Genomic DNA, 13,036 nt, shown 5'->3' with positions numbered 1-13,036 from the left:
TTTCTTGGTCATTTTTAATTTCATCAAACATAGCCATTGCTGCCACACTTTTGTTTGTGTGTTTATAGTACTACTTAACTTAATTACATTCTCCTTAACTAATTAGTCTACATGTTAGGGCCTAAGATTTTTACTCATTCTATGTGGTATATGAAGTTTTCTTTTATAAGGATCAAGTTAAACATGACTCTTCTCCTTATTGTGAGTGTAGCTTCTTTTCTTTTTGTGTGTTGGGTTTTATTTTTTTTCTAGACTGGTTAGTTTCCTTGTGTTTTGTTTGTCTTAATCTCGAACGGTAGGTCTCTCTTTTTCTCGTGTTTTCTTCTTTTAAAGAAAGAAATATATATAATATACTGTGGATAAATTAAGATCTCATTTGGTGACTATTTCGTTTTTTGTTTTTATAAAATTTGAAAATTGGTTAAGTCTATTTTGTTTGTATGTCTTACAATGATTTTCATATTTGTTACATACAACGATTGAATCTTAGTCAAATTTCAAAGATAAAAACAAAATTTTGTAAGCTATATATATATATATATACTTTTTTTCTTTTTTTAATTTAAAGAAATTTAGCTTATTTCTTTAAACCATTGGTAAAATATAAATAACAAAAGAAGAAAGTTGAAAGTACAAGAAGTAGTGTTTCAAAATAATTACCAAACAAGAGACATAAAGAAATAACAAAATAAAATTTTGAAATTGGATAACGTGGGCTTTCTTAAGTTGATCTAACTTGACCTAATTCGTAAACAATTGAAACTTACAACATTATATTTTGGCCGAAAAATAATTAACAATTTTGATGAAATGGTATTCCTTGAAATGAGTATATATATTATGAGGAAAAAAGAAGAAAGAAACTAAGAATGTCCATTAATTCCCTCCATTCATTAACGTGATATATATCAAATGGTTCCTATGGTACATATTCATATGTTTTTAATGGACACTCAAAAAATCAAAGGAGAATCTCACTCTCTATACAAAAAACAAAGTCAAAAGAAGGTATGTTTAAATTTTGAGATGTTGAAAATGGTCCAAGATTCATAGTATGTGATAGATAAAAAGCACACTACACAAAAAGAGAGATGGAAAAAAAGAAAGAAAATGGAAGCTCTAATTAAAATCTTAACACAAACCCCACTTCTTCTTATCTTTTTTTTTTTTTTTTCTGTAGTCAAAAAGCACTTTTTGACCCTCCAAAATCTACAAATCCTTCCTTTGCTTTCATGGTCACAGATCACTTTTCTTCTTTATTCTCCCCCCCTTAATAATATACTTCATTAACCCTACACTTACAATACTTAATCCCATTCAAAACCCCCCCTCTAATATTTCTTCCAATAGGTTTTAGTTCATTTCACTTTGATCCTTTTCCAAGTTTTAGTCACTCCTGCCTTTGACTGACTTTTCGATTTTAAGATGAATGGAATAAGTACTAATTAAACAAATGTATATAAGAGCTCAAAATGAGTACTTTTAAAAAGTGAAGAGATGGAAACAACTATTATTACTTTTTGAGTTCAAGGATAGAAAAATGAAAAATAAAAAAGCTTACGTATGTTATATATTGTATTAAATTTGTCTTCACTCATCAATTTAAGTTTTTGGATCAATTAACAATCTAAGATAATGGTGATCGGTCAAGTTGTCTAGGAAAGTTTCATGTTCAAAATGATGCATTGTAGTTTTCTTCCCCAATTAATGTTTATTTCTACTTGTTGATTCTTTCTTAATTATATTTCAAACCCACGAAGGAGAGCGATAAATATTGTATAAGATGATTGAAGAGGTTAAGAACCAAAATGAAAAAAAGAAGTCTTGGAACTTGAAGGAGTTAAAATAGGATTAAAACAACACATTATGCTAAAAAATAGATAGATTCTTGTGATTACACAAAACATTAGGTTGATGATAATATATATGTGAAAATATGACCCTATTTTGATAAAGGTACATTATCATCAGATATAAATGGGGGGGAAGGCTTTAAGCTTGTTTGGTCTATTGGGTGAATATATTCTATTCTCTAATGTCACACACAAAAGGAAATTTTGTAAGGTCCACAAATGGCCTTTGAGATGCATTTGTGAAATAGGAGAGAGGAGTTTTACATCAAATTCCTTTACTACTAAGTCATAAGGTTCTCTTTACATTATTATTATTATTGTTTATAATATTTGTTTGAAAAAATAGTTCCTTTTCACAACTTTGATATGCCACATTTAATTTACCCAAAATATTTGTATTCCTTTTAAGATAAGATGAATGAAAGAACATAACATAGTGAGAATCTCCTATGACTACTACTTTCTTGTTCTTCTTATACTTTTCTTTTTTCTTTTATAGTATAGAATATGGTTAAGTTTTATCATTTTCAACGTAATTCATTCAGTGAATAAAACATTTGAAAAATTGGATGTGTTCATAATTTTTGCAAACCAAAAAGAAAAAAGAAAAAGAAGTTGGTTGGTTGATTATGGTGGATGGGAAGAGTTGAATGATTTGTTGGTTTGCTTTTTGATACAAACACTGAAACCGCTTTACCAACTGTGACCGCCGGAATGACTGAGCAATAACCAATTTTTATGCTTCTTTTTTGGTTGCTATTTATGAATGAATCACAATCACTCTCTTCTTTGTAGAAAAAGTTTAAACTTGGAACAACTCTCCCATCAAACTTAAGCTTCAACCATACCAAAAAGCATTCATTACTTTAATAAATTCCCCCACCAGCATCATCACCTCTTAGTCAACAAACTGTTTTTTCCCAAAAGCAGAAAGAGGGAGAGATAAAAGATAATCAAGAACCACCACCAACAACATGAAAAAAAAAAAAAAAAAAGGAAAAAGAAAAAGAAAAAGATAGATACTGAAAAACATTACTACCCATTTTCATTTACATCATCATCCTCTGCTCTGCTTTTCCACTCCCTTCTAACCCATTTTTCCATTGCAGGATTTATTGGAGTTGAGGAGTCCCACAATCTTTATGTTCTGTTCTGTTTGTTTTATTCCATCACTTTTTCAGGGCTGTTCAATTGGAGTTCCATCTTCAGGTAATATTAATGTGTTTGTTTCTAAGATAACTCTTCTCAACACTTGTTTCTGTTGTCTCCATCCACCAACTGTTTGATGAAATGGCGCATTGAATAATTTGGTGGGTTCTGGGGAAGCATGTGATCTATGTTTTGTGGAATTTGTATAATTAGTTAGACATTAACTCATTTCTCTGGAGTTCTCTCCTGTTGCATTGGTGGGTTGATTGTAATTTGTAACAGTGTCTGGATTCTCCCTAAAACATTGATGGGGTCAGGGTCGTATGGCAACCCTAAAACTTGGATACCATATATGAGCAACAAAGATTGCTCTCAAGGTTTCTGCAGTGTATATTGTCCTCAATGGTGCTATATCATGTTTTCACCTCCACCACCCTTGGAGTTTCCAGATAATTCAGGCCCACATTTTTCACCTCTTGTTATTGCAATTATTGGAATTCTGGCCAGTGCTTTCCTTCTTGTAACCTATTACACCATTATTTCAAAGTATTGTGGCAACACAAATCGTTTGTCTGGAACCGGAAATCATGACCCAAGTGAGGAATATGAAGATAATCACAATCCAACATTTCATGAGCCATGGCATGTTGCCACAACTGGCTTGGATGAAGCACTTATCAAGTCCATTACTGTTTGCAAGTACAAGAGAGAAGATGGGTTGGTTGAAGGCTCTGATTGCTCCGTTTGCCTTAGTGAGTTTCAAGAAGATGAAAGCCTTCGATTGTTGCCTAAATGCAGCCATGCTTTTCATCTTCAATGCATTGATACATGGCTCAAATCACACTCCAATTGTCCCTTATGTCGTGCTAATATCATCTCTATCAATGCTGGTTCTCCAGTTCAACTCCCTGCAAGCACTGCATATCCCATAACTAACGAGACCGTGCCAGAGACTTCTCAGGATAATGACTATGAGGCTGTTTCACTAGATTCTGGACAAAGTTTTAGCAATGAGGATGGAAAGAACTCGGTTCGCGCTTTCAGCGACCTTGGAAATCTGGAGAAAAGAGATACTATCATTGAGCTTAGAGATGGAAGATTGCAGCAAATTAGAAGGTCAATTTCAATGGATCATTGCAGCCAAAACCATATTATTATTGCCGATGTTCTACGTCTAAATGAAGATGATTTTGGAGGTATTGATGAAGCAGGAAGTTCAGGTGATGTCGGATCATCTAAACATTCTGTAGGAGAAGACAGTAGGTCAAGTCATAGAAAAAGAATCTTGCATTGTGTGATGAGTCCTGTTTCAATGAAGAGATCATTTTCAAGTGGAAGACTTTCTCTCACCAAGCATGGGAGAGAACACAGGGGAATTGCCCCTGTCCCAAATTTTACAACACAGAATCAGAATGGTTTGCAGTTTTGATGAGAAAAAAAAACCACAACAGAGGATTTTACGAAATGAACATATACCATGTGAGTTCTTTAGCTGCTTTCAATGATTTCCCTTTATGGTTGGTTATTGGTTTTAGTGAAAGAAAAGATCACCCATGGCTTTTGCTTTATCATTCAACTGTCACAAATATGTCTGATGCATCAGTATGTTTCTTCTTCCATCTATTATTTGACTGCTTTTGCATTGCTTCTATGAAGATTATTACAATATCTCTCTATTTCTCTCTCTGAACTTGCCAAGTAAATTACAACTGACTTGAGGGATAATATTGGTAGAGAAGAAGACAGGAGAATTAATTAGAATACAGAATGGTGTGTATAAAGAAACAAAATAAGAAAGGATGATAATGAGAAGAAAGTAGCAATAATAAAACAAAATTGTGCATCGAATGGCACAATTTAAATAAACCCTTTTAGCTTCAGCTTTTTCTCTGTTCAATGCTAAAAAGTATATATGCATGTCATTTCTTTTTCCCAATAATTGTAGCACACTGTGGCTCCATATGAGAGGGAAAAGGATTGCTCCTCTCATGATTCTCATCATCATATTCAAGAATCAAGATTTATTTCAAAATGAATACACCTAGCTTGTTCTCTATTTTTCATATTACTGTCTAAATAAGTTTTGGAAAAAGCTAAGAACTCAAAAAGTTAGTATCATGGTTGTGATTTTTAAAATTATATATTATCAACTGGGGTGATCACAGATAGATTGAAAACCGATCGGACCTACCAAAATCAGCTGAACTAACTTTGATCAGTCGGGGTTGGTTTTTAGTTGTAAAGAATAATCGGCCCAGTCGGTTGGTTCACATTTTCTTTTACTAAAAACGGACTGATACTGACCCATTGTTGATCAATTAAGACAACAAAGTTATGATAGGATCAATCAATCAAGGTACTTTTTTTTTTTCTTTTGCATTTCAATAAATCTGTTTTTGGGAGTGTGACGAGGGTATACTATTGGGTATTAAAGAATGTGTTAATTTAATTGAAATATTTACCTCTTGAACCCTTTCTTGTTTAGAAAAGACTAGAAAGTTATGATATGATGATACTAGTACAAAACCAGCTGTGTGAGTGAGACTAGAAGGTTTCTCAATTCAATAGCCTGATTAAGTCGCAAGTAAGAGTTATTGAATAAGTACTGGTCATATTAGACATTGGAAGTGACCACTTAATAAAAAGTACATCTAGAATAGTATATGATGTACCTAATGACTAGATGGCTTAAGTTACATTATAACCAATGTTGTGTCGTTACGATTATTGAATTAGGAAGGACTATTTGCAGTGTTCATATAGCACAAATTAAATAGTACTTTGTAGGGAGTGTGATTGCAAATGTTTTAAATTACCGTATTTGCATTTTACCAGTATTCACTTCATTGTTAAGTAAACAAATCCTTCCTTTACAATTGCTTTATTTACTTTGGACATTGACTTTTTACCTTGAATTCTAAAAAAGAAATCAACTCAATATTTGGGTTAGTGGGTCACCCAATGAAAAACATAAACAAAATTACCCAAAAAAAAAAAGAAAACCCTAAGTAAGTTGGGAGGTGAAAAGTTGTATGAAAAAGGAAGGGAGGGGAGAGGGAAATTTATGAATGCATTGGAAGAAAGAGAGATGAAACCAAGGCCAATCCCTTTGACAACTTTATCTTATCATCTCTGTCCCTCTCTCCCTTTTCTGTGGTCTCAAGAAAAAAAAGAAACTAAAGGCATACAAAGACAAAACCTTTGATAGCTACAAAACAATATCAACTTACATAAAAACACATTCATTTACAAATTGCATCAAACCAAGCCACATGCACACACTCAGAGAGAAGAGAACTTGGCATTTTAATGCTTGATTCCATATTTCAAACCTCTTAGCTTTTTTTCTTTTTCTTTCTTGAATTGTTTACATTTTAACATAAAACGGCTTCTTCCTCAATTATTCTTACCATATGATGTGCTGCTGCTGCTATGTCATCTACTGATCTTAGTTGGCATCCTTCTTCAACCTGCATTATTATAAGTAGATTATGTAATTCCCCATTTCATTCAAAATGTCATAAAGTCATGTATTATATATTCAAATTTCATTCTCGTCCCAAATTTCTGTTTTAGTCCCCTTTCAACTTTCAAACTTATGTTCTATTTTTATAACTACGACTTTCAATAAATTTACTAACATGTCCAAAGTTACTAAAGTTTAGGGGCCAAAATTGCATGTTAATTATGCAAGAACGTCTAAAGAGAGGGATCAATTGAAGGTAGTATCTCAACTAGATTGATACACTTATAGCCCATTCATGACGTCCTGGACCCAAAGTTGACTTATTGCCAAGAAAAGATAAGACATGAGATTTTGTAAAAGGGGCTAGAAGAAGATTTTAGAAGGAAACTTGAAGGACTATAACTCTTTCTTTACTTCCTCCTGAACCATTAACACTGAACTTTGGATGCGTTTGTTTTAAATAAATGTCGCGAGTATCTGCAAATACACTAACACATTTTGAAAAGTATTTGTTCAAATACAGAAGCGATTAAATAGATAGTAGGTGACAGAATAATAAGAAGAACTAGCGACGGAAGTTCTATTGACATCTTAAAAGTTAACTAAGGACTATAAAATGATAATTAGAGAGGACATACCTTGAGGCTAATGGAGTAAAGAACCAATGGATGAAAATCAGTGAGATTTAGATGAAGAATAGTGAGACGAAGAGCTTGCAAACCAGCAATGAGCTTCAAGAGTTGTCTATGGCTTCTTGTTGAGAGGATTCTAAGATTTGCATGAGTTTCAATCAAAGTGACTTCAATGTCAGCTGAAGAGGCTTTGGATTTTGATGTGTATTTTGTTGAATATTGTGATGAATAGTTATTTTGATCTGAATTATTCATCAATAGACTTGCAAATGAAAACAACTTATTGTTATTATCATTATTATCATTTTTTCTTATCCTTGAATCTTCATTCATCTCTTGTTCTTGATGTTGATCTACTTCTTGTTGTAAGATTTGTAGCTTCTTGGCTTCTAAAGTTGACAGAAGATGCTCCAATTCCTTCACAAACTCAACGGCACCACCTACTATGGAGGCTTGGTCACCCTTCATATAATGTTAAACACACAAGAGACTACTATATTAAATAGTGATATTAAGCTTTCAAAATGAAAAAAGAAAAACCACTCGTTCTAGATTGATACCGTTCTAATTCTATTTTAGTTCATGTACTCTTACGTTTGTCGAATTTGGTTAAATATTTGGTTAAATATTAATGATAGTGAAGAAAGTACATTATTATTGTATAATAAAAAAGCTTATAAAAGTCAACAGTATATTAAAAGTAGGAAACATTAAATTAAATTTATGATTCAATGGAATGATTAGGATCAAAATGGTATTTTATTTTAAACTTTTTAGTTTTGTTACTTAATTTAAGTTTGATTGTGTTTCCATCATCATTAGCTTCATATTGATATTGCATGCTAGGAGGATATTATTTAAAATGAAACCTTTTTTTAAGCCTAAAGATTAGACTGACACAATTTAAATAAATAAATAAAAGTTTCAAAACTTATATTTTAATATTATTGTTATTAAAAAAAAATTTATCCAAGAGGTTAAAATAATGATAATAAATATATAATAAGCTATGTGTAGAAGAAAAATATAGCATCTAGGCATTGGAAACTATCATGATTTTAGGACTTTTACAAACTCTGATTCCTATGGAATCTGTCAATTCCAAGCACCCTATTTTTCTTTCTTAATATATATTTTGGCCTTTTGTTTTGTTATTAACCAAGATGATTATTGTTTAATTAAATGCTTTGCTATTAATTATATATAATATAGTACCCTTAATTAAGTTCTTTGTAAGGCCATGCAATAATGAATGGGGTTAGAAGGAGAGGTCAATTTTTTTTGCAATAATTAATATAGTTTTTTTGGTTTTTATGTTTGATAATAGTGATGGGTTCTAGCTACTTTCAAAAGGGTGTGAAAAAAATCAAACCTTTCACAAAAATGAATAATTCAACTTTAAAATAAATCACAATAATTGGATTCTATTTTTAGGATAAATAAATGAGGATTAATAACGAAAATATGAACAGAATAAGTAGTTTTGTTTTTCCCTCCTCAAGATGTTAGAATGGTTATGAATTTAATGATAACATAATGATGAAGTTTAATTCAAATCTCATGCATTAGTTTAACAAAGAGTTATATATTTAAAAAATTTAAAAAGAAAAGTGAAAGAGACAAATAATAGAAGAAAACAAACCCTTTGAACATAGGATTCTGGCATGAGTGAACGTAAAACCGAAAGATGTTCATTCATTTGTTTACGGCGGTTCCTTTCAACAGCAATGTGTGTCATTCTTTGTGTTTCAGCTTCTTCTTTGTTCTTACAAACCTTTGCTTTTCTCTTTCTTTTCTTCTTCCCATGTTGAGTGGTGGTGGTGGTCGTCGTCGTCGTCGTCGACAATGGCACCACCACTCGGTTGCTAATCTCTACCTCACTCGTGCAGCGTTTTCGCGAATTGGGTTTCGAGCACTTGTCGTCGGATAGGAAAGTGTTCTCGGAGGAGTCATGGTGAGGGACGACGTTGTTATTGGAGGTGTTGGGCGTTGCGGAGATCGTGTCGTAGATGATGAAGTTGAACAAGTCATTGGAAGAAAGAGCATCAAGACTCATGTTTTCCTCTTTTTCTTTAAGGTTATTGAGGATCTTAGGCTTTGGATGTTGTAATATGTAGAGAAGAGGATGAATGAGAAGAAGAAGATTGAAAGAAATGTAAAATTGTGAAAAGGGTAATGTAAAAGGAAAGAGGTATATAGAAGGGTTGCACGTGAGAGAGGGGCAGAATTGGATTGATATCTCTATTGTCTATTTATCCCCATTTTTCTTTTCATTTTGTTTATATTTATTTCATGTAAACAAAAAAGTAAGAAACTATATATTACTTTGATATATAGTATTTTCTTTTTAGTCATTGGTATGATCATAGAAAGTGCCAAAACATTGGGGCAGTTTGGACAGAGAAGAGAGAGAGATAGAAATGTGTGTGAGAGGGGACCAAATGATCCATATAGAAATAAGTATAGGGACAACTTAGCAAAAGTTGTGTTTTAGATGCTCTCAACTTCATTACCAAATTCTTAATATTATTTGCATCTATACTTATTTCTTTCTCCTTCCACATTTAAATCTTTCATACCTTATTTCTTTTCTTTTCTCAATCCTTAATTTTGGGTCGAGTCATCTCTTTTGTTCTTTCATTTTCAATTAGTCATCTCTTTTGTTCTTTCATTTTGAATTACTAATAATGATGTCTTTACTCAAAAACCTTGATTTTGTTTTGTGACACTACGAACGACTTAGTATCGAATTTCGTTGACCTCAAGGTTTTGAAAAATGAAATTTCGTAATTGAGTATATCAAGTTATTTCTAATTCTGACTATAGAGTTTAGAGAAGTGCAATATATAAACTCTCTTAACCTTGTGATTTCGTATTGTATTTTGAAACTTTTTCTCTAATAATATTTGTTCTTTTCCTGTACTTGTAGATTTAGCTAATACACTGCTGTTAGTGATGAACCATGTATATTTGTGCATGCATGTGTCAAACTTTACAATTGTTTGTATTGATTAACTGTGGATTTCGCAACTTGAGCTATATACTTAGATTGATCGAGAGATGAGTTGTGAGTGGATATCTAGTCTTTTATTTAAACAATTTAAAAAAGAATCCATGTCATATACAAATTAAACATTAACTTTAGTCTTAAATTTGTAATAGTTAAGTTCCTGAAACTTAGTATAGAATGTGTAGTCTTATTATCTTGAAATCTTTTTATTAAACTTAATTATCAAATTTCAATATACACAACATATATAATTTATAAACAAATTTGACTATCAATCAATTTATCAATCCTAAATAATATGTAAAGTTTAGAAACTACCGGAAGTTTTAGATTTTTTATTTTTCAAAATCAAGTCGGTAAGCACCACATTTATTCATTAGGATTTCAAAATCAAAATCAAAATTTTAAATTTTAAAACATATATATATATAGTTTCCAATGAAATCTAAATATGGACAAGACAAGCACAAATTTCAAAAACTAATAAAGAAACAAAACATTCATTAAAATCTATGTTCTGTACCATTTTTTTTATTAAAAAAATAACAATAATTTGCATTTTTAAAAAAAATACACAATAGTTAAACAATTATTAACGAAATTCAAATTTTGGTTTGGTTTATTAAATAAATAAAAAGAAATAGAACAACCTGTAAATTGGTATGAAAATAGAACAATAAATAAGAGTAAAGGGTAAATGATGAATTGTATATATAGTTAAATTGTTTTGAAAAGACATGATATGATGATATTGTGTGTATATTCATTAAATGATGAGCAGAGAGAATGAGAATAAAAAAGAAAAATAGATATAATTGAAATTGAAATTGATTTTAGGGTTATAAAAAGAGAATGAAAAGAAAAGAAAAGAAAAAAGAGTTAGAAGAAAAGAAGAAAAGAGTGGTCCAATTGTGTCAGCCCTAATCCCATGTGACCACTGAGCATCAGCACCACCACCACCACCACCCCCCCTCTCTTAGCCTTCCAAAACAAAACTACAATCTCCTCTCACTCCCCCTCCCCCCTTTCATTCCTTTCTTTTCTCCTCCTTAATATTACACATATAATTCCAAACTTTTTATTATTTAATACGTGGGGCCTTAATTACTTTTTTATCTTACAATTTCATATGCAAAACAAAATTATACCAATGAGCTGTGTTCTTTTGTAATTTTGTGTGCATCAAATTCTTTTTATAAACTTTGCAATTCAAAATAATAATAAGAGGTTGACAAGTGGTCGGAATTCTAAATATTGCATGTTATTGGAATTGGGACCATCACCTTCCATTCTCTTTTATTATTTCTCTTTGCATTTCCTTATTTTACACTTTCATAAATTTAAACCTTTTATTACATCTATTATTTCAATTGGTTTTCACATTCATATTCATTTGTCATCCCTTAATATCCTTAGACCAAATGAATGAATAGAATGGCTCTTTTTTTTAGAATATTATTGGACTTCGGCTTTCACTAATTAACGGGCCTTTACATCACAATCCTTTCGTTATTTCACTTCAACTTTATCTTCTTGCTTTCCTGCTTCTTCTTTCAATCTCTCCTTATCATCATATTTTCTTAATTTAAAGACAAAATGGTATGAAAACAAATACACTTTCAACTATCATCCTTATCCTCCACTTTGGACTTTACATATATACCAACTCATGAATAACTATATCTTATACATTGCTCCAACAATAATATTCAATCTATATTATATCATATTTAATACACACATGATTGGTAGTTATTTTCTAGAAGGAAAAGTCTAATCTTAAAAAAGAAACTTATGGCTACAAAATTTATAAATCACATTTCTCCTTTTCCAAAATCCAACCTAAAATAATCCACATAAATTTATTTGGAAATTGGAATTTGGATAAGAATTGAAAAAGATTATGTAAGATTTTGGTATGATATTTGGGTTTGGGAAAGATTACATGATTTCGAGAATATAAAATTTGAAAAAAGTAATACAATCAGGAGAAATTTTCGGTAAGAGGAAAAAAGTCATTTAAATTCCTATGGTTATCTCACAAACAAGGAATACTAAGAAAATCACCTGTTTCAAAGAATTTTCTAAAACTATGTCAAAGGTGAAAGATGAAAATACTTTTGATAAGCTCTAGTCACGTTCTATAAAAAGATACATCTCATCGTCACATAAAAATGAAGTCTTCACTTCGAGGATCCGTGAAACCTTGGTGATGATCAAGGTTTTACTTTGTATTTGAAAACTGTTTTTTTTTATCTATATCATACCTTTTATAGATAATATCGTGTAGGTTACTCGCAATGTTGGGTGGATAGGATATATATAGTCTCTACACCAATGAAATTGGATTCATAATATTTATATATATGCCAAAAACTTAATTTCATGTGCATATGCAATGTTTGAGTGATGAATGAAGGTATAGTCATGTGTTTTGGTATCGCTCCCTACAAATTGCTTTATATTCTCCCTCTTTAAGAAAGTCTTGCTTCCTTTAGAAAAATCAATTTAACCTAACTTTGTAGTCTTATATCAATATATACATATATAACTTTTTCATTTTATATTTATTTGAACTTCAACTCAATAAAACTCACAACATATTTAACCAAAAATGCTATATTACAATAATTATTTATTTTAACTTTGTTGTTTGTATTTAAATTATGTATAATTGGAAGTGGTATCAGACTAGTTATTACTAATACGCTCTAATGTCTACTTGAGCTAAACTTTTCTGGCTTAAACAAGTAGTTAAATTCATTAGTATTTTAAGAAAAAATTTCTATCATCCATTTAGCTTCATTAACGTTTCATAATCACTTAAAAAACAAAACCAACCGACTTGTCATTTGTTAGTAAAAGTACTCTCCAAACGCTTTTCACCATTGCAACCTTATCCTCAAACCTTCTTAAACATAAGTTG

General features: G+C 31.0%; 2 protein-coding genes across 3 annotated transcripts; one reads left to right on the top strand and one right to left on the bottom strand.

Annotated features, from left to right (window-relative positions):
- The first annotated feature begins 2,518 nt into the window (after window positions 1-2,518).
- On the top strand, window positions 2,519-7,848 carry LOC101210656 (E3 ubiquitin-protein ligase Os04g0590900). 2 transcript variants are annotated; one of them, XM_011654345.2, is made up of 3 exons: window positions 2,519-3,062; window positions 3,285-4,481; window positions 7,471-7,848. In XM_011654345.2, exon 2 carries the CDS (start codon window positions 3,310-3,312, stop codon window positions 4,429-4,431), a length of 1,122 nt encoding a protein of 373 aa, XP_011652647.1. In that variant the 5' UTR covers window positions 2,519-3,062; window positions 3,285-3,309; the 3' UTR covers window positions 4,432-4,481; window positions 7,471-7,848. The 2 variants fall into 2 exon arrangements, with proteins under 2 accessions (XP_011652647.1, XP_031738210.1); XM_031882350.1 differs by having other exon boundaries at window positions 2,519-4,481; window positions 7,479-7,848.
- On the bottom strand, window positions 6,057-9,341 carry LOC101210413 (transcription factor bHLH71). Its single transcript, XM_004136143.3, has 3 exons — window positions 8,743-9,341; window positions 7,107-7,562; window positions 6,057-6,472 (listed from the first exon to the last, which is right to left on the bottom strand). Exons 1-3 carry the CDS (start codon window positions 9,154-9,156, stop codon window positions 6,377-6,379), a joined length of 966 nt encoding a protein of 321 aa, XP_004136191.1. The 5' UTR covers window positions 9,157-9,341; the 3' UTR covers window positions 6,057-6,376.
- Between the last annotated feature and the right edge of the window lie 3,695 nt (window positions 9,342-13,036).

Source organism: Cucumis sativus, chromosome 3, assembly GCF_000004075.3.
Source record: "Cucumis sativus cultivar 9930 chromosome 3, Cucumber_9930_V3, whole genome shotgun sequence".
Lineage (NCBI taxonomy): Eukaryota > Viridiplantae > Streptophyta > Magnoliopsida > Cucurbitales > Cucurbitaceae > Cucumis > Cucumis sativus.
This window is presented reverse-complemented; position numbering and strand designations above follow the sequence as displayed.